The sequence below is a fragment of the Gopherus flavomarginatus genome, chromosome 1 (assembly GCF_025201925.1).
Source record: "Gopherus flavomarginatus isolate rGopFla2 chromosome 1, rGopFla2.mat.asm, whole genome shotgun sequence".
NCBI classification, from domain to species: Eukaryota; Metazoa; Chordata; order Testudines; family Testudinidae; genus Gopherus; species Gopherus flavomarginatus.
This window is the reverse complement of record NC_066617.1, coordinates 227,598,663-227,616,600: the sequence shown is the minus strand read 5'-3', so window position 1 is coordinate 227,616,600 and position 17,938 is coordinate 227,598,663. Positions and strand designations below refer to the sequence as shown.

Below are 17,938 nucleotides of genomic sequence, written 5' to 3'. Positions count from 1 at the left end.
ATATAAATACATACACACTTACCAGGGAGCATTTCACCAGAGAAAAGACTATAGTCTTTGTCTGGCAAAAAAAAAAAAGAAAAAAATTCATTGAACCTAACCCCCCCATTTACATTAATGCTTATGGGGAAATTGGATTTGCTTAACATGTTTAAGTTTTAAACAATTTAATACTGTACACAGAAATGATGATTGTGAAGCTTGGTTGAGGTGGTGAAGTCAGAGGGTGGGATATTTACCAGGAAATGCTTTACTGCTAAATGATGAACTAGCACTCAGCTGAACCCTCAAGGGTTAACACATTGTTGTTAATGTAGCCTCACACTCTACAAGGCAGCACAAATGGAGGGAGGTGAGACAGCATGGCGGAGAGAGACAGAGAGACAGACCTTGTGTGAGAGAGAGACACGCATTGCCCCTTTAAGTACGCTGACCCCATTCTAAATACATTGCCTTTTTAATTAGATCGGCAAGTTGAGGCAGCAGCTGCTGTCACCATGCTCCTTCTGTCCTGAGCCCTGTTCTGTCCCACCCCGCCCGCTCTGTGGAGATGGGGTGCATGAGTGGCATTCAGGGGCAGGGGACACACCCTGACATTAGCACCCCTCTTCCCTGCCCCTCACACCCCTTGCACAGCAAGCAGGAAGATCCCAGGAGAAGCTCATGGCAGTGGGGGGAGGGACAGCTGAACTGCCAGGCAATTGATAGCCTGCTGGGCAGCTGTCACATAGGGAACTTAGTGGAACGGGGGAGCTGATGGGGGGCTGTCCACCCTGGTTCCAAACCCCCACCAGCTAGCTCCAACGAGATGCTCTTTCTGCAAGCAGCGGACAAAGTAGGTGGCTGCCAAACAACCTTACAAGGGAACACTGTGCAACTTTAAACAAGCATGTTCTCTAATTGATCAGGATCAAACAACATTAATTTGGATGACTTTAAGTGAGGAGTTACTGTACCATAAAGCTAGTTAATACCAAGGTTAGTTAATGCTGAGGATGCAGTTGGTGCAAAGGCACCAGATACCAAGGTCATTGGTGCTGGGGTTGGTGCTGAGGGACTGATACCATGGGCAGCACTGTCCTTAGATGAAGAGAGTACTGAGCGAGCTACTTTAAATGTCAGTAACAAAGTATAAGTATGGGGCTTCTCAATCTTAAGACCTTTCACTGAGTTTGCACAAGTCAAGGTGACTCTTCTGCCTCTTGCTAAATGCCATGGAAGGCAACCTAAGTATAAGCATGCCTTTGGAGCAGTGCTCCTTTCTGCCTCTGACAAATGTAGATACCGACATAGTGGTAAATGAATGAGGCCTCTGAGATGAAGCAGTCCAGAAGCTTGGGAGTGTCACAGCTCACCAGGTCACAGACAGACCAACTAACTTGCATGTTAAGGCTCTCCAAAAATCTCCATTACTCTCCAGCTTGCATTGACTTCTCCAGGAGGAAAAAGTTTCAGCCTCATTGCTCTTGTTCTCTGGGTGGGCTTGGAGAAAGACCACCACACAGAACAACATCCAAGAATGTGTCCTTCCCCACAATATATCAGGTACTAAGAGTGACCATCTTTGATGGGTAAGGAAATGACACATGAGAGATATCTTAAATCCTGGTTTCTTGGCTTCTGCCATGATCCCGGTACCCCTGAATGACGGAGGGAGAGAGTGACTAGGCTAACAGAAACTTATTGTCTAAATATGCTAAATAAATAAATAAATAAAAAGGTTGTACAGGCCAATGGGCAAAAGGAAACTTAATTATGTTAACTAATACCAATACAACTAATAACCAAGATAACCTAATTGGCATGGTGCACAAAGTAAGGGAACATGGCCAATAGTTTGATCTCACAGCTAAGGCAGTAAGAACTGAGGGGTGGCTGGGCTTGCTCTATCTTTTATGCCCCCAGGTGGGGCTGCAAAGGCACTTAGAATGCAGACAAGGCCTGATAGTCACTTCTAGCCAAAGAGAATCTGATCTTACATGCACATGTACATCAACAGTGGAATTTGTGTGGACCAACATTTGAATTTTTTGTTCACAATCTGGATATTAACTGATGCTGTAATCTGCAGAGCGCCTACTAGCTCAATGTCAATCTTTGCAACCTACTGACACCATCAACGTTCTTAACTACTGAACTGATAATCATTTTAGCAGAAAACAGCTGTTGCGCTTGATTCACTGACATTGGGTATAATGAGTAATGTATGGTGGACAGTTTTCAGAATTTCTTGGGTGACAAGTGAATTCCTGGATTCTATCTCCCTTTCTAAAGTCAACATCACCTTTGCCTGTGTCCAAAAGGGCGGGGGGGAGGGGGGGAGAAATGCATCCCTTCCCTATTACCAAAAGCCACCTAGTACCAAATGCCACATCTGTGCCCTTCCCAGTTGTCAGAGCAACTAGTTTTCCCCTGATTTTTACAAGATACAGCTTTGTGCCTTTCACTGAGAAACCTGCATCACACTAAAAATATTGTGAGCACTGTACAACAAGCTGAATTTAGTACTGAAATAAACACAAGGGATACTGTACTGAATCATGTGGGTCAGCGAGGAAGAGATCTTTTCCTCAAAAATATAGATCCATGACAAACAATTTAGGTCTAATGAACACAGGGCTTAAACTGTGAGAATTATAGCCAGCCCTTAGTCTTTGAGTGACCTATAACAATGTACCACAAAATAAAGCTATATATACATGCTTACATTTGAAATCTTTTACTTACAGTTTGCTGATTAATCTCTTCTTCTCCCATAGGTTCATCCATAATTTGCTGCCCATTCTACAACAAACATAGCAAATAGACAGCAAGTTACTAAACCGGTTGAATTCAGTTGAAAAGTAGAAAAACATTTCTTTGGGTGCTTACATGACTTCCATCACTATAGCATTACGAGCATGTTAGTCTCTAAAACACAGAAAAGTTCAACTGTGAGCTACAAGGTGATCCCCCCTCCCCCAAAAGGTAAGCATATTGTGGATAGCACAGAGCAACACCCAAACTTCAGTCCCCATATAGTATACCACTAGTCCAAATGAGTCCCACAATGGGAGTTATTCAGCAGAAATAACACTCTCTTTTTCCCAAGACCAACCACATGTATCAAACCATTATCATCACTGTCAAAGATTCCACAAAATAACAATTATTGTTGCAGTTTAGATTGTAGTAATAAAGAGCCACAAGCAGGAATGGATAAATTCATGTTTTGTTTTTTTTAATGGGACAATTACGGTCAGCCTTGAAGGTCATGGCCCTGCTTATTAACACTTCACACTTTCACAAGCATATGCAACCAATTTATCTCTCTTTATATTAAGTGCAACAAAGTTCTCATTATACTGCTGCTCATCTTGGTCACTGGACATAGTTAGAAAGGGGCTGATTCATTATTTTCAGTTCTCTTGTAGACAGCTCTAGTGCCTCTGTTACTTACGAAGCAGCAATAGATTGAAACTAAAAATGCTTCTGTTGTTCAGAACTCTTTGACCAGCTGCAAAACCATCAAAAACATGTTATTTTATGCTGCTGGAGAAAGCCCAAAGCAGAAGCAGGTATTGGAGTTAAAGTGTGATAACTCCTCTTCCTCGTAACTAACATACCCCTTGCAAAAACAAAAACACAAAAAAACAAGAAACAGGTGAAGAATGAAGTGGTAGAGATCTCCTTCCTTTCCCCAATGCCACACAGCTGCCAGGGTGTTTTGGAGGGGGTTAAGGAATTGAGGAGACTTTTCCTTTCACTGCTGTCAGGAGGTTCTGAAAAGGGAAAATGACAGCAGGACTAGAGAAATGCTTCAAACTTTGACAGACATCTATGCCACTCAAAGGCTGAAGATACAAGCTATCAAGCAGGATAAACCGACTGCCATCTACTAGAAATTCCAGTTCTCACTGTTCTGTTTTTCAAGGCTAAGTTTACCATTAGGATTATGACGCTGAACTTACTGATGGATCCTTTGCTTTATCTGTCTAGAAATTTTTCTGGCTATTAGATATAGACCTTTATTCATAACACAAGAACTAGGGGTCACCAAACAAAATTAATAGGAAGCAGGTTTAAAACAAACAAAAGGAAGTATTTCTTCACACAATGCAGTGTCAATTTGTGGTACTCCTTGCCAAAGGATATTGTGAAGGCAAAGGCTATAACAGAAGGCCAAGACTATAACAAGGTTCCAAAAAGAACTAGATAAATTCATGCAGGATAGGTCCTTCAAAGGCTATTAGCCAGGATGGGCAGGAATTGTGCCCCTAGCCTCTGTTTGCCAGAAGCTAGGAATGGGCAACAGTGGATGGATCACTTGATGATTACCTGTTTTGTTCATTCCCTCTGAACCACATGGCATGGGCCACGGTCGGAAGATAAGATATTGGGCTTGATGGACCTTTGGTCTGACCACTCTGGTCTGGCCATTCTTATGTTCCCTCAACTAGCAAGTTGTTTGGTAGTTCTTTCAAGCATTACCCTGGATGAAATGTGTGCTGTGAGGACAATCTGCTTCTTATGAAGTTTCCCTTCTGGATTCTAGTATTTGATTATGCCAAACATAACGGGTCTTTCAGTCTCAGATGACCCTCTATTCTCTTAAGTTTCCCACTACATGACTTTGGCTCAAAGACAGACACAATAGGTTGGATTTATGCTGTTCTCAGCAAGGATGTGGAATGTCAGAACATGAAGCTGTGTGGACTCTATGAAATGGGTGCAGCAGACCTGGTAGATACCCACAGATTTCATCAATGTATTCAGAGAACATCAGTGTATTCGTTGTTTCCTAGGAGCCCTTCTCCAGTTATATTAAGCAATTATCTGACCAAGATGATATGGGGTAATTATCTGAGATACTCTGCTGTTAAATTAATATTCATTTGATCACACTGCTTGATAATTATCCACAAGTCATAGAATCACAGACTTTAAGGTCAGAAGGGACCATTATGATAGTCTAGTCTGACCTCCTGCATAACGCAGCCCAAAGAATCTCACCCACCCAGTCCTGTATCAAACCCCTAACCTATGTCTGAGTTACTCAAGTCCTCAAATCGTGGTTTAAAGACTTCAAGGTGCAGAGAATCCTCCAGCAAGTGACCCATGCCCCATGCTGCAGAGGAAGGCAAAAAACCCCCAGGGCCTCTGCCAATCTGCCCTGGAGGAAAATTCCTTCCCGACCTCAAATATGGTGATCAACTAAAGCCTGAGCATGTGGGCAAGAGTCACCAGCCAGATACCCAGGAAAGAATTCTCTGTAGTAACTCAGATCCCACTCCACCTAACATCCCATCACAGACCATTGGGCATATTTACCGCTAATAGTCAAAGACCAATTAATTGCCAAAATTAGGCTATCCCATCATACCATCCCCTTCATAAACTTATCTGGCTTCAAGACTAAGCTTGATATGTCTTTTGCTCCCACTACTCCCCTTGGAAGGCTGTTCCAGAGCTTCACTCCTCTGACGGTTAGAAACCTTCTTCTAATTTCAAGTCTAAACGTCCTGATGGTCAGTTTATATCCATTTGTTCTTGTGTCCACATTGGTACTAGGCTTAAATAATTTCTTTCCCTCCCTGGTATTTATTCCTCTGATATATTTGTAGAGAGCAATCCTATCTCCCTTCAGCCTTCTTTTGATTAGGCTAAACAAGCCAAGCTTTTTGAGTCTCCTTTCATAAGACAGGTTTAAAAACTCGTATCATCCTAGTAGCCCTTCTCTGTACCAGATCCAGTTTTAATTCATCCTTCTTAAACATGGGAGACCAGAACTGCACACAGTATTCCAGATGAGGTCTTGCCAGTCCCTTGTATAATGGTACTAATACCGCCTTATCTCTACAGGAAATACCTCACCTGATGCACCCCAAGACTGCATTAGCTTTTTTCACAGCCAGATCACACTGGCGGCTCATAGTCATCCTGTGATCAACCAATACTCTGAGGTCCTTCTCCTCCTCTGTTACTTCTAAGTGATGCCTCCCCAGTTTATAACAAAAATTCTTGTTATTAATCCCTAAATGCATAACCTTGCACTTTTCACTATGAAATTTCATCTTATTACTCCAGTTTAAAGGGTCATTCAGATCTTCCTGTATGATACCCAGGTCCTTCTTCGTATTGGCAATACCTCCCAGCTTTGTATCATCCGCAAATTCTATTAGCACATTCCCACTTTTTGTGCCAAGGTCAGTAATAAAAAGATTAAATAAGACTGGTCCCAAAACCGATCACTGAGGAACTCCACTAGTAACCTCCCTCTAGCCTCACAGTTCACCTTTTAGTACGACCCATCATAGTCTCCCCTTTAACCAGTTCCTTATCCACCTTTTATTTTTCATTTTGATCCCCATCTTCTCCAATTTACCTAATAATTCCCCATGTGGAACCGTAACAAATGCCTTACTAAAATCGAAGTAAATTAGATTCACTGCATTTCCTTTGTCTAAAAGATCTGTTACCTTCTCAAAGAAGGAGATCAGGTTGGTTTGGCACGATCTACCTTTTGTAAATCCATGTTTTATTTTGTCCCAATTCAATTCAATAATCTATTAGAAAACAGAAACTTAAAGGTAGTTTGAACAATTGTGTGTGTGGAGGGGTGTTGTCTCTATGGACCATATTATTGCGAAGTAACACACACAACTTTCAAGTTTTTAAAAACATTAACAGCAGTAAGTAAACTGACAAAGCACACGGCTTACATCAGTGGGTATCCAACATAGGAAATGAGCATCTTCACAATTAAGATTAACCTCTGTGGACAAACTGCTGAGACTGTCTGCTTCCCATATACTGCAAAACTTGACCTGTTTAAATAGCTGATTAAAACTCTGACATTCTTTGCTGAGGTTTTTACTGTTTGTATGAAGAGGTGAAGGATTAAGTGCTAGGAGGCAAGCATGATTTTTAAAGTTTTTTGGGGATGCTCTCTTCTCAGGAAATCAAAATAGTGTGTCTCAGAAGAGCTGAAAAAGGGTGAGGAATAAAAGGACATCCCTGAGAAGATCAGCCCATCGCATGGATTTTGAAAAGCTGATCATTTACGGTTCTTGAGAGGGAGAGCTCCTAAAAAATCAAGATGAGTGGGGGACTCTTTTAGTCATGTTCTCATTATAATTATAGTCATCTGCTAATTCAGTCCTTTAAACTATGTTCTTCCTCCTTCCATTCCCTGGCCAGAGCATGAGAAAGCCACGGTATATGGTGCCAGCCCAGATTAAGATGCCAAGAGACAGGTTTGACCTAGAGAGAAAAATGTTCAGGGGCAGGGATTACCATATTGCTTTTTTATTAATAAGAACGTCTAGGTAAGGCTCATCCCTCACACCAGGCTTGATGGGAAATATTGTACCTTTGTTTGCAGTTTCCACAAAGCCTATCTGGTGCAAGCACCTAGAGAAAGAGAACATAGGTCAAAGAAGAGGTTTGTCTCCTTGCTGACCTGCTAGGACACAGAATGACTGAAATGCGTGGTCTTTTCATTACTTTATTTTGATTTAAAAAACTAAAATATAAAATTAACAGCACACACTAAAGGGACTAACAGCTGGCTAACTGGCCTAACAATGCAACTGTAACCAGGGAGTCACCATGTGTTTCTAGTGGGGTCCTGCAGAGGCTGGTTCTTGGCCGTATGCTAGTTAACATTTTTATCAATTACTCGGGAGAAAATATAACATCACTGATAAAGCTTGCAGATGACACAAAAATTGGGGGAAAAGGTAAATAACAAAGAGGACAGATCACTAAGTCAGCAGTGACTCTGAAAAATAATTGTGGGGCAGAGGGGAGTGAATAATTAGCTAAACATGAGCTCTCAGTGTGACACTGAAGCCAGTAGAGCTAATGTGATCCTGGGATCCAAAAATAGGGAAATCTTGAGTAGGAGCAGAGAGGTTATTTCATCTCTGTATTTGGCACTGGTGCGACTGCTGCTGGAATACTGTGTCTAGTTCTGTAGCCATAATTTAAGAAGGATGTTGATAAACTAGACAGTGTTCACAGAAGAACCATGCAAATGATTAAAAGATTAGAAAGCATGCCTTATAGTGATCGACTAAAGGAGCTCAATCTATTGATAGTAAAGAAAAGCTTAAGGAGTGACTTGATTACAGTCTTTAAACTACAATACCCACCTTGTGAAGTGAAGAAACAGATTGACAGAGCCAGAAGAGTACCCAGAAGTCACCTACTACAGGGCAGGCTCAATGTCCCTAGTCGTCACCTATAGCCCCCAACTAAAATCTCTCCAGTGCATGATCAAGGATCCACAACCTATCCTGAAGGATGATCCCTCACTCTCACAGACCTTGAGAGACAGGCCTGTCCTCACTTACGGACAGCTCCTCAACCTGAAGCAAATACTCACTAGCAACTACACACCACACAACAAAAATACTAACCCAGGAACCAATCCCTGCAACAAACCCTGTTGTCAATCTGTCCACATATCTATTCGAGGGACAAAATCATAGGATCTAATCACATCAGCCACACCATCAGGGGCTCGTTCACCTGCAAGAATTGGATATAACACAGTAAAGCAGCGCTCAGGGGTGGGGGGGGGGGGGGGTCCTGTGCGCTCCGGTGGATCAAATCAAGTTCGATATAACGCTGTTGCACCTATAATGCAGTAAGATTTTTTGGCTCCTGAGGACAGTGTTAAATTGGGGTAGAGGTGTATATGCCATCATGTGACAGCAATACCCCTCTGCCATGTACGCTGGCCAGACTGGACAGTCTCTACACAAAATAATAAATGGACACAAATCAGACATCAAGAATTATAACATTATAAAACTAGTAGGAGAACACTTTAAACTCCCTGGACACTCAGTAACAGACTTAAAAGTGGCAATTCTTCAACAACAACAAAAAAAATCAAAAACAGACTCCAACGAGAAATTGCAGAACTGGAATTAATTTGCAAACTGGACACTATCAAATTAGGCCTGAATAAAGACTGGGAGTGGATGGGTCACTACAAAAAGTAATTTCCCTCTGCTGCTACTCAGACCTCCTTTGTCAACTGTTTGAAATGGGCCAATTTGAAAGCATTGGCCTCATTACCACTACAAAAGTGATTTTTCCCCTCCCTCGGTATTCACCCCTTCTTGTCAACTGTTGAGAATCGGCCACTCCCACCTTAATTACATTGGCTCGTTAGCACTGACCCCCTACTTGGTAAGGCAACTCCCATCTTTTAATGTGCTGTGTATTTATACCTCTCTAATGTATTTTCCACTCCATGCATCTGATGAAGTGGGTTTTAGCCCATGAAAGCTTATGCCCAAATAAATTTGTTAGTCTCTAAGGTGCCACAAGGACTCCGCATGGTTTTAGTCTACAAGTACATACACAGGAGGAATAAATACGTAATAATGAGCTCTTCAGTCCAACAGAGAAAGGTTTAACAATCCAACGGCTAGAAGCTGAAGCTAGACAACTTCAGACCGGAAATAAGGGATAGATTTTTTAACAGTGAGGGTAACTAACCAGTGAAATAACTTCCCCATCACTGATAACGTTTAAATCAAAACTGGATGTTTTTCTTAAAGATATACCGTAGGAATTATTCTAGGGAAGTTCTAAGGCTTGTGTTACACAGGAAGACAAACGATGTGATCACACTGGTCCTCTCTGGTCTTGGAATCTATGGAATATTGAGATGTTGAAAGCCTTATGAACAGAGAATTCACGCTGCTGTGCTAACCATCAATACTGGTGTCTATATTTTTGTTTCAATGGCATAGGGTTTTCATCCTTTGCTTCAAGGATATGAAGAATCATCCTTCAGAAAAGCTCCATTCAAGAGATATTTAAGGTGCTTGTGGCGTATTTAGACTTCTCATGTTTAAAAGCTGCTGAGTAAGATTCTTGGCAAAGGAGGATTGCACCTCTACTGTTGTCCCTGTACATTCTACTGCAGCTGGAAGAGCAGAAACGATCCTTTTTATTATATCAGTAATTGATATTGTTGCTAGAGCTACTGTTAGAAAAGCTATGTATTCATCCTAGCAAGTATGAGATAACAATCAGAATAATCTAGCTTTATAGTCCACTAAGAACAAAAAATAATGCTGCACGCTATTGGAAAGCAGAGACTCTCAGACTTCAGTAGTATACTGTTTGCAGTTTTACACAGTATGCAAATATGTCACTAACTCCTCAGTTGAACATTATAATTTTGTCACAGCCCAGGGATATAGCAAACCTCAGGACTATAACTTTTCATCTCTGAAAGGAACACTGAAACAGGAACTAAGCAATGCAATCCAGTGTGGTGGGGGTGGTGGCAGGGAAGCCAGTGGGCTTCACACAATTGCTGACAGTAGAGGGAATGGTGAGACTCAGGAGTCTTGGGTCTCATTCCCAGCTCTGGAGAGAAGTGTTCTATAGTGGGTACAGATTATTCTGCCTGTTTTCCCCGCAACCCCTTCTCACCAGTCTCTGTCCCCCAGCTCCTGTCTCTTCACCACCCAAAGCTCCTAATCCCATTTCCTTTCTCATTTAGTCAGTTACAGTCTCCTTTTCCAGCCAGTCCCAGTTCCCCATTCAATCTGCCTTCCACTCCCGCATGGACTCCCAGTTCTAGTCTCTTAGGTACGTAGCTGTGGTGAGAAATATCACTTGCACCCTAGGGCAGCAAAACATTCACAAGTTTGGAGCTACCAATATGAAATCACTGGCAGTAAGTACTAAAAGGATGGCAGGTTTCGTATGTGTCATAGTCACATGGATATGACGTTTTACTGATGTAATCATGAAAATCCATGAGCCTCTCCTGTACAGCAGTCTTTGAAATACAAGGTGTATTACATATTATGGATAAGCATCAGATGAGAATGCTTTATTATAATAAAACTACACTAAAAAGTTTCATTTGTCATAAACTTACAAAAGTAAGCAAACTCCAAGCAATATTGCATTAGAATAGATAAATACTTTAGAAGAAGTGATAAAGAACTCTTTTGTGATGAAATTCTTCAGTACAATGGAGTGGTGGTAAAGAGTTGAGTAACTTTTAATATCCATTGATACATTCTGTTTAGACAACCCTGCTTACGTTTTCAGTACTACTATCACTGGTTTTATTATGTTAAGGATTGTTGCAAATGTGTTATTTGTTCTTGTGGCTTATTCCCAGAAGTATGTCATATTCCAAGGGCTGATATACAAAATAAGTACGGAAGTAATCACAACTGGAACATTATGATTGCAGGTGGCAAAGAACAGGTGCAATCTTGCCAACACTTATGTATTCACTTAACTTTCGACTTTGGGTGGACTACTCATGTACTTAAAAGTTATGCATGTGTGTAAATATTAGCAAGAATGGGGTCATAAGCATCAATGCCGCCCCTTATTAGATATGTTTTTATGAATCAACATCACTCATTGACATTCCTCTTCATCCCAGTCATTTAAGTAGTAGTAATGTCCCACTGACTGCCACAAGAACAAGATAACCCTGAATTCAGCAGGTAAGTGAAAGAATAAGTATAAAATATCTTGCTTTTAAACAATCTCTACTTGTGATGGGCAAGACTTTCAAAACCAAGTGCTGAAAGTTAGGCTCCTAAACCCATTGCCCAGTGTTAATGGGAGTCCATGGAAGTTCAACACTATTGAAAAAACAGGCTGCTTGTTTAGGTGCTTAAATACAAATTTAGGAGCCTAACATTAAGACTCCAATATTTGAAACTCTTGGCCAACATGTCTTGTGCATGGTTATATAACATACTCAGCATGGGACATAGATGCTGATTAAGGATGTAGGGCAAGAACCTAAGCTGATGTAAATCAGTATAGTTCCACTGGCTTTACTAGAGCTTGATTTACACTTTGGATATTCCCTCAAGCACTATATATAATATAACTTTCTGTTATGTAACATCATTAACACAAACTACTCCAAAATGCTTTACATTACACTAATACCCTGAGAGCTCATTCAGGATTTCTCGGTTTTTTTGGGTACTGTAGAAACATACAGTGAATCAAATGCCCCCTTGTTCAACTTTAATAATTGTATGGATTTATGTTTTTACAAGTTTGCTTGGCACTTCATTTCCCTCACAGAAAAAATACCTATCAACCCCCAACATTGGTATAACTTGAAGTAAAAACAAGGTTTGCTACAACAATTTATGATTTCCTTAGGGCTGCATTAAGTAGTAAGGCTATGTCTATACTGCCTCACAGTGCAGAGTACAGATGTGCGAACTGCAGAACACAAAGTGTTGCGATCTAACTGTTTGAAAGAGGACTATGTTAAATGCAAACTATATACCTTTCTGTTCACACCAGCTGCATCCACATGGGGCTGTTACATGGTAACACTGTGGTGTACTCTGCAGTTCATACCTTCATGGTCTGCACTGCAGCATCACAGTGTGGACAAGTCCTTAGTGAATATCTATGGCAAACATAGTAAATGTACATGATTTACAAAAGCTGCAGATGACAGCCAATCTATAGCTATGGAGAAGTCGTCATAAAAGGACTCCATGAAGACAGAGAGACCTCCCATAGGGATGTGACTGTAGTCAAGAGATTGCAGTGCTGCTAATAAGGCTAACTCGTGTAAATTAAATATATGGTTAAGTATTTAAGCCATTTGTTTAGGAACTTGATCTAAAAACTGACTATTTTTAAAGAGACAGCTTTCAGGCAAACAACCTTTATATTCAAATCTATTTTCTTCTTTTGTGATCTGGCCAAAGAAGTTTACAGAAGCTGGACACCTAACTGCCACTGAATTTTGACAGGCTTTGGGCACCTACATCACTTAGGTTCTTTTTAAAAATGTAAATTCAATAATCAAATATTTATATTTTTTCTTCAGACAGTAGAACCTCAGAGTTAGAGCCACCAGAGTTATGAACTGACCTGTCAACCACACACTTCATTTGAAACCGGAAGTATGCATTCAGGCAGCAGCAGAGACAAAAAAAAGAAAAAAGAAATACAGTACTGTACTGTGTTAAATGTAAACTACTACTAAAAAGGGAAAGTTTAAAAAAATTTGACAAGGTACGAACACTGTTTCTGTGCTTTGTTACATTTAAATTAAGATGGTCAAAAACAGCATTTTTCTTCTGCATAGTAAAGTTTCAAAGCTGTACTAAGTCAATGTTCACTTGTAAACTTTTGAAAGAACCATAACGCTTTGTTCAGAGTTACAAACAATCTCCATTCCCAAACCATTTGTAACTCTGAGGTTCTACTGTAGTAACTTAGACTACTAAGTCTGTTCCAAAACAAATGTTTACTAAAATAAACCAAAAAACACATATGTTTACTAAAATAAACCAAAAAACACAGAGGTACCTGTATAGTATGAACATTCACTAACAAAGCAGCAATGATTACCTGTGTCCTATCTAAGAAGTAAACCTGAAATAATTGGGATTATACCCATATGTGAAGCACAGCATGGCCATAAGTATTTGTTAGGATTGGACTTTACACTGTAAACCCTTCAGGAAGGTGTAGTTATATATTTTTGTAGTGTTTCTACATAACTTAAATGTCAAATGATAATGTAAGCACAGAACAGCCTTGTTTACGTGCATAACTTTTCTTTATGAAGTGACTGAATACATTTTGAAATGTTTTTTTTTAAAAAGTCTCAAAACACAGTATTTTGAAGAATGAGAAATCAAGTGAATAATGGAAACTTAGATATTTAATAACACACATGCATCAATGCAGCACCTTTTACATTTAGTATGGTGGCTTCCTTATACAGTATTGAGAGCATTTAGCTGCTACATTTCCTAATTACAAAGAATATACATAGCATGAAGAGGAAATTCAAGTGACACTGTTCACATGATATTAAAAATTCAATCATGCTGGATAAGTCTCAGGAAGGAAAAATATTTGTCCTCCTACAACAAGTGTTAAATTGCTCTTCTTAGGCTATGGCTACACTGGAGCTTTACAGCGCTGCAACTTTCGTGCTCACGGGTGTGAAAAAACCGCTCCCCTGAGCCCTGCAAGATACAGCGCTGTAAAGCCTCAGTGTAAACAGTGCTGCAGCACTGGGAGCGCGGATCCCAGCGCTGCAAGCTAATCCCCATGAGGAGGTGGAGTACATGCAGCGCTGGAAGAGCTCTCTCCCAGGGCTGGCACTGCTACCACACTCACACTTCAAAGCGCTGCCGCAGCAGCGCTCCCGCAGCAGCGCTGTGAAGTTTCGAGTGTAGCCAAGCCCTCAGTAATTATTCTCCTTTCCAAAATTATTTCAGAACTACCACTCTGAAGATTAGTGAGAAAATTACTGTACGAATGGTAGGTATTTTAAAATGATTGCGATATCAGAACTGCTTCACTGGAGGTCAAATTAATCTGCAGTCTCCTTTTAAGTGGCAGGTGGTCAGGAAGCAATGGGGCAAGTTTCTCAGCGTTATTACAACTTCGAAAGCCTTTATTACCTGGTGTCCAAACCACATTATTTAATGAAAACTGGAAGTGACTAGAAGTGGCTACAGCCCTAATCAATCATCCTCCCGACCCCCACACAAAGGGATCTGACTCTCCTCACCAGCACTTGGAACAACTCAGTCTAGTAACTAAAAATGCATATGGAACTGTGACATTGATGTCATACCACACCAACATCCTACTGTCCCCTCACTGCAAACAGCAGGAAACCACACTGCACAGCATTGCATGGATGTTCCCCAAAACTGGCCAAACAGCAAGTGTTACCAACATGAGGCAGCTGGGGTATCCTAACTGCTTGCGAAACAGCAAGAACTGCAGGCACAACCAGCTCTGCTTAAATAAAGACGTTTTGGGATGGGAAGGATGAGGGTCCTTTTCCAACAACAAAGAAGTGAGAGAGAGAAAAAACAAGGAGACACATTAAGTAAGGTGAAGCCAGGCTTCTTATACGTCTGCCTGGCCTGCCGCAGGGTCATGCGGCTATACAGAGTTGCCCTATTAGGAGCTAGTTTCCCTCAACTCTGTGTCCGCTGGCTGGGAAGTGCGTCTGGAGGAGGTTGGGCCACTCCGGCAAGAGGGAACTCGCGGTGACAGTAACCAGATACCGGAACGGAACAAAACCAGCCAAGTCGCTGAGCGGCGCAGAAGCAGGTTATTCTCCTCCCAGAGGGTGCAGGCCAACACCCCCCTCCTCCTCCGGAAGTGGTGGGGTCCCGGCCGATCCCCCTGCGTGGGGGTCGGTCACTACAGACAAGGCAGCGGCACGCAGCCGAGACTCACTCGGGCCAGGGAGGGAGCGAGACGCCAGGGCACAGCCCCGAGCAGCAGCAGCTGCTGCTGGGAGAGAGGAAAGTCCCGTGCGGCTCCCTCACCCTCCGGCCTCCGCCTGACCTATTGTCACCGGGCAGCTCCCCACGCCGCAGCCCGAGCGACCCGCGCACACCGCAAGGGAAAGTTTCCCACAAACTTGGGGGTCGCGTGACACCTCGCTCGCCCAGCCCCGGGACCAGCGCGCTCCCCTTCGTTACAGAGCCACCCTGGTGGGGGGAGGGGGGCCACGCGGGGCTCACGGGACAGCACGTCCCAGCCCGGGGTGGCCCGTAGTCCTGCAGGCCGGGGGTTACTTACAGCCCCTTCCCCACGGGGCCAGGAGTGCGGGGCAGGGGGCCGCGCGAGCCCCCGCTTCCCCTCGGCTCGCCTGGCGCTCGCTGTCCACCAGGGCCCCTCTCAAGGGCAGGGAGCCCCCAGGGAACGTGGGCTCGGGCAGCCGGAGCGCGGTGGAAGGAGGCGGGTGGGGGGTGTCTCCCTGCCCCGCTCCCCCCGGCGGGACCCCGCACCTCTGTGCTGCTGTCGGCCGCGCTCTCCACAGCCATCTTCTGCCAGGGGTCCGCCAGCTGCGCTAGCGGCATCGTCCCGGCTCGGCGCCGCCGCCGCGCTCCGCTTTCAAGCGCCCCCGCGGGGCGAGGGACCGGGGCGGGGCAGGGCAGGGCGCGGAGCCCTAGTGCGGGAGCGTAGCGGTGCGGCGCCCCGGCCAGCGGAGGGCCCTGCCCGGCTCTGGCCGCCGCGTCCTCTCAGCCTCCCGCCCGGCGGAGCTACCCTGCCTCAGCGCCGCTCACTCCCCGCTTCCGCTCGCAACATGGCGCCCGGACCATACCTGCCCGTCAAACCGAGGCAGCGCACGTCAGCAACTGGGGGCGGGGCCGAGCCAGCCAATCCCCGGCAGCCGCAGGTAGCTGGGGGCGGGGGAGCCGGGCACGCGCGGGTGAAGGGAGGTGTATGGCCGGGAGGACAGTAGCCTAGCAGGGGAGTTGCGGCGAGCACGTCCTCAGGTTCGATGCCTACCTCCGTGCACTACTCGGTGCCCTCACCCACGGGAACTGGGGGCCACAGTTCCCCATTACGTAGCCTGGCTCCCACCTGAGCACTGCCACTGGTTTTGAGAACAAAGCAACTGGGCATTTAGATTGAAGGGGAAACTGAGGCACAGAGAGGTGAAATGATTTGACTGAAGTCATACAGCAGAGCCAAGATTAGAAGGAAGGTCTTTTGGGTTACAGTTCAGAGCCTTGGCCACTAGACAACACTGCCTCACAGGGGGATTCATATAAAAGGTGGTTAGGGAAAGAGTCTTTATTAATACTGTTATTTTAGCCTAGGAGGGCTAATACAGCATAAATGTCCAAAATTAAAATACTCAAAGTGAGGATGTGCAAAAAGTTAAGGCTGTCACAGCAACATTAACTGAACTAAATTAAGCATAACCAAGTATTTTCATCTCCTGATTTTATTCTTGTCCACCTTCATGTTGTATTTTTAACCCTAAATATTATATGTAACAGAAAGTTTATCCATCTGGGCTAGTGTAGTATGCCAAAAGTTTAGAAACCAGACAATCTGCAAGCATCTGTATATTCTTACCACTGGCATTATAAGCTTTTGTCAGGCTTTTACCAACTTACTAGCTGCACTGAGGCTTTTCTGTCAATATTTGTCCTGGATGTCAGATCTTTAGATGAACAAGTGGAGTTAAGGTTCTCACAACAAAGTTAAGTCCACCGCCATCTGTAGGGCCCCTTGTTTACACTTGGACTCTTTGCACAATTTCTCCAGCACTGGTGCTAGCAAAATGAAAGTGCTAGCTTACAGCAGTCACCACTATTTTTAATAACTCTAGGTTGGATGGCATGGCAAAAACACCTGTGGTGGTGTAGCACTGATGGCTTACATATCCTCATGGTAAAGACAGCTATATTTGCTCTACACTAGTGGTCCCCAAACTGTGGGGTGCACCCCCCTAGGGGGGCATGGAGCAATGTTTTTGGGGGGTGCAGCATGGCCCTGGCCAGCCCCTACAGGGGGCAGGGTGGGAGTGCCGCTCAGCCTCACTCTGCCTCTAGCACCTCTCCTGGCCCTGGGCCCGTCTACAGCCCCGCTCCTGGCCACGGTCCCAGCTGCAACTCTGGCCCCAATCCCGACTGTGACTCCGCTACCAGCCACGGCTCTGCTCCTGACCATGGCCTTGGACTCCTGATCGTGCCCCCAGCTCCTGGCCCCACCACAGCCCCACACTCAGTTCCTGGCCACATCCCGCTCCTGGCCCTGGCTCCTCACCACGGCTCCTGGAGGAGCACAGACCAGATAAGGGGCAGGGGGCACAAGCAAAAAAGTTTGGGGACCACTGCTCTGTACCACTATTTTCAAAGTTGCTATGCAAATAGTGCAAGAAGTCCTACTACAGAAAATCTATACAATCCAATTATCCTGAAGAAGACATCTGTCTGGCTCAAAAGCTTTCCTCTCTCAGCAACAGAAGTTGGTCCAATAAATGATATTATCTCACCCACCTTGTCTCTCTAAACTCTCCTTAGACAGCTTGGAGGTTTAGATAATACAAACTAAGACCTGGTCTACACTACACTTCAAAGTTAGGGCGACATATGCCATGTTAAGTCGAGTTAATAACGTATGAATCTACACTATCGAG

General features: G+C 43.8%; 1 protein-coding gene across 2 annotated transcripts in view; it reads right to left on the bottom strand.

Moving 5' to 3' along the window:
- Nucleotides 1-16,103, bottom strand: part of RPS6KA3 (ribosomal protein S6 kinase A3) — a 134,677-nt gene extending 118,574 nt beyond the window's left edge. For both annotated transcript variants that reach the window (XM_050936542.1, XM_050936543.1), the window contains exons 1-2: nucleotides 15,792-16,103; nucleotides 2,728-2,784 (exon numbers count right to left, since the gene is read on the bottom strand). In XM_050936542.1, the coding sequence (XP_050792499.1) occupies nucleotides 2,728-2,784; nucleotides 15,792-15,863 (129 nt within the window). In that variant the 5' untranslated portion in view covers nucleotides 15,864-16,103. The remainder of the gene's footprint in view (nucleotides 1-2,727; nucleotides 2,785-15,791) is intronic.
- Nucleotides 16,104-17,938: the final 1,835 nt, after the last annotated feature.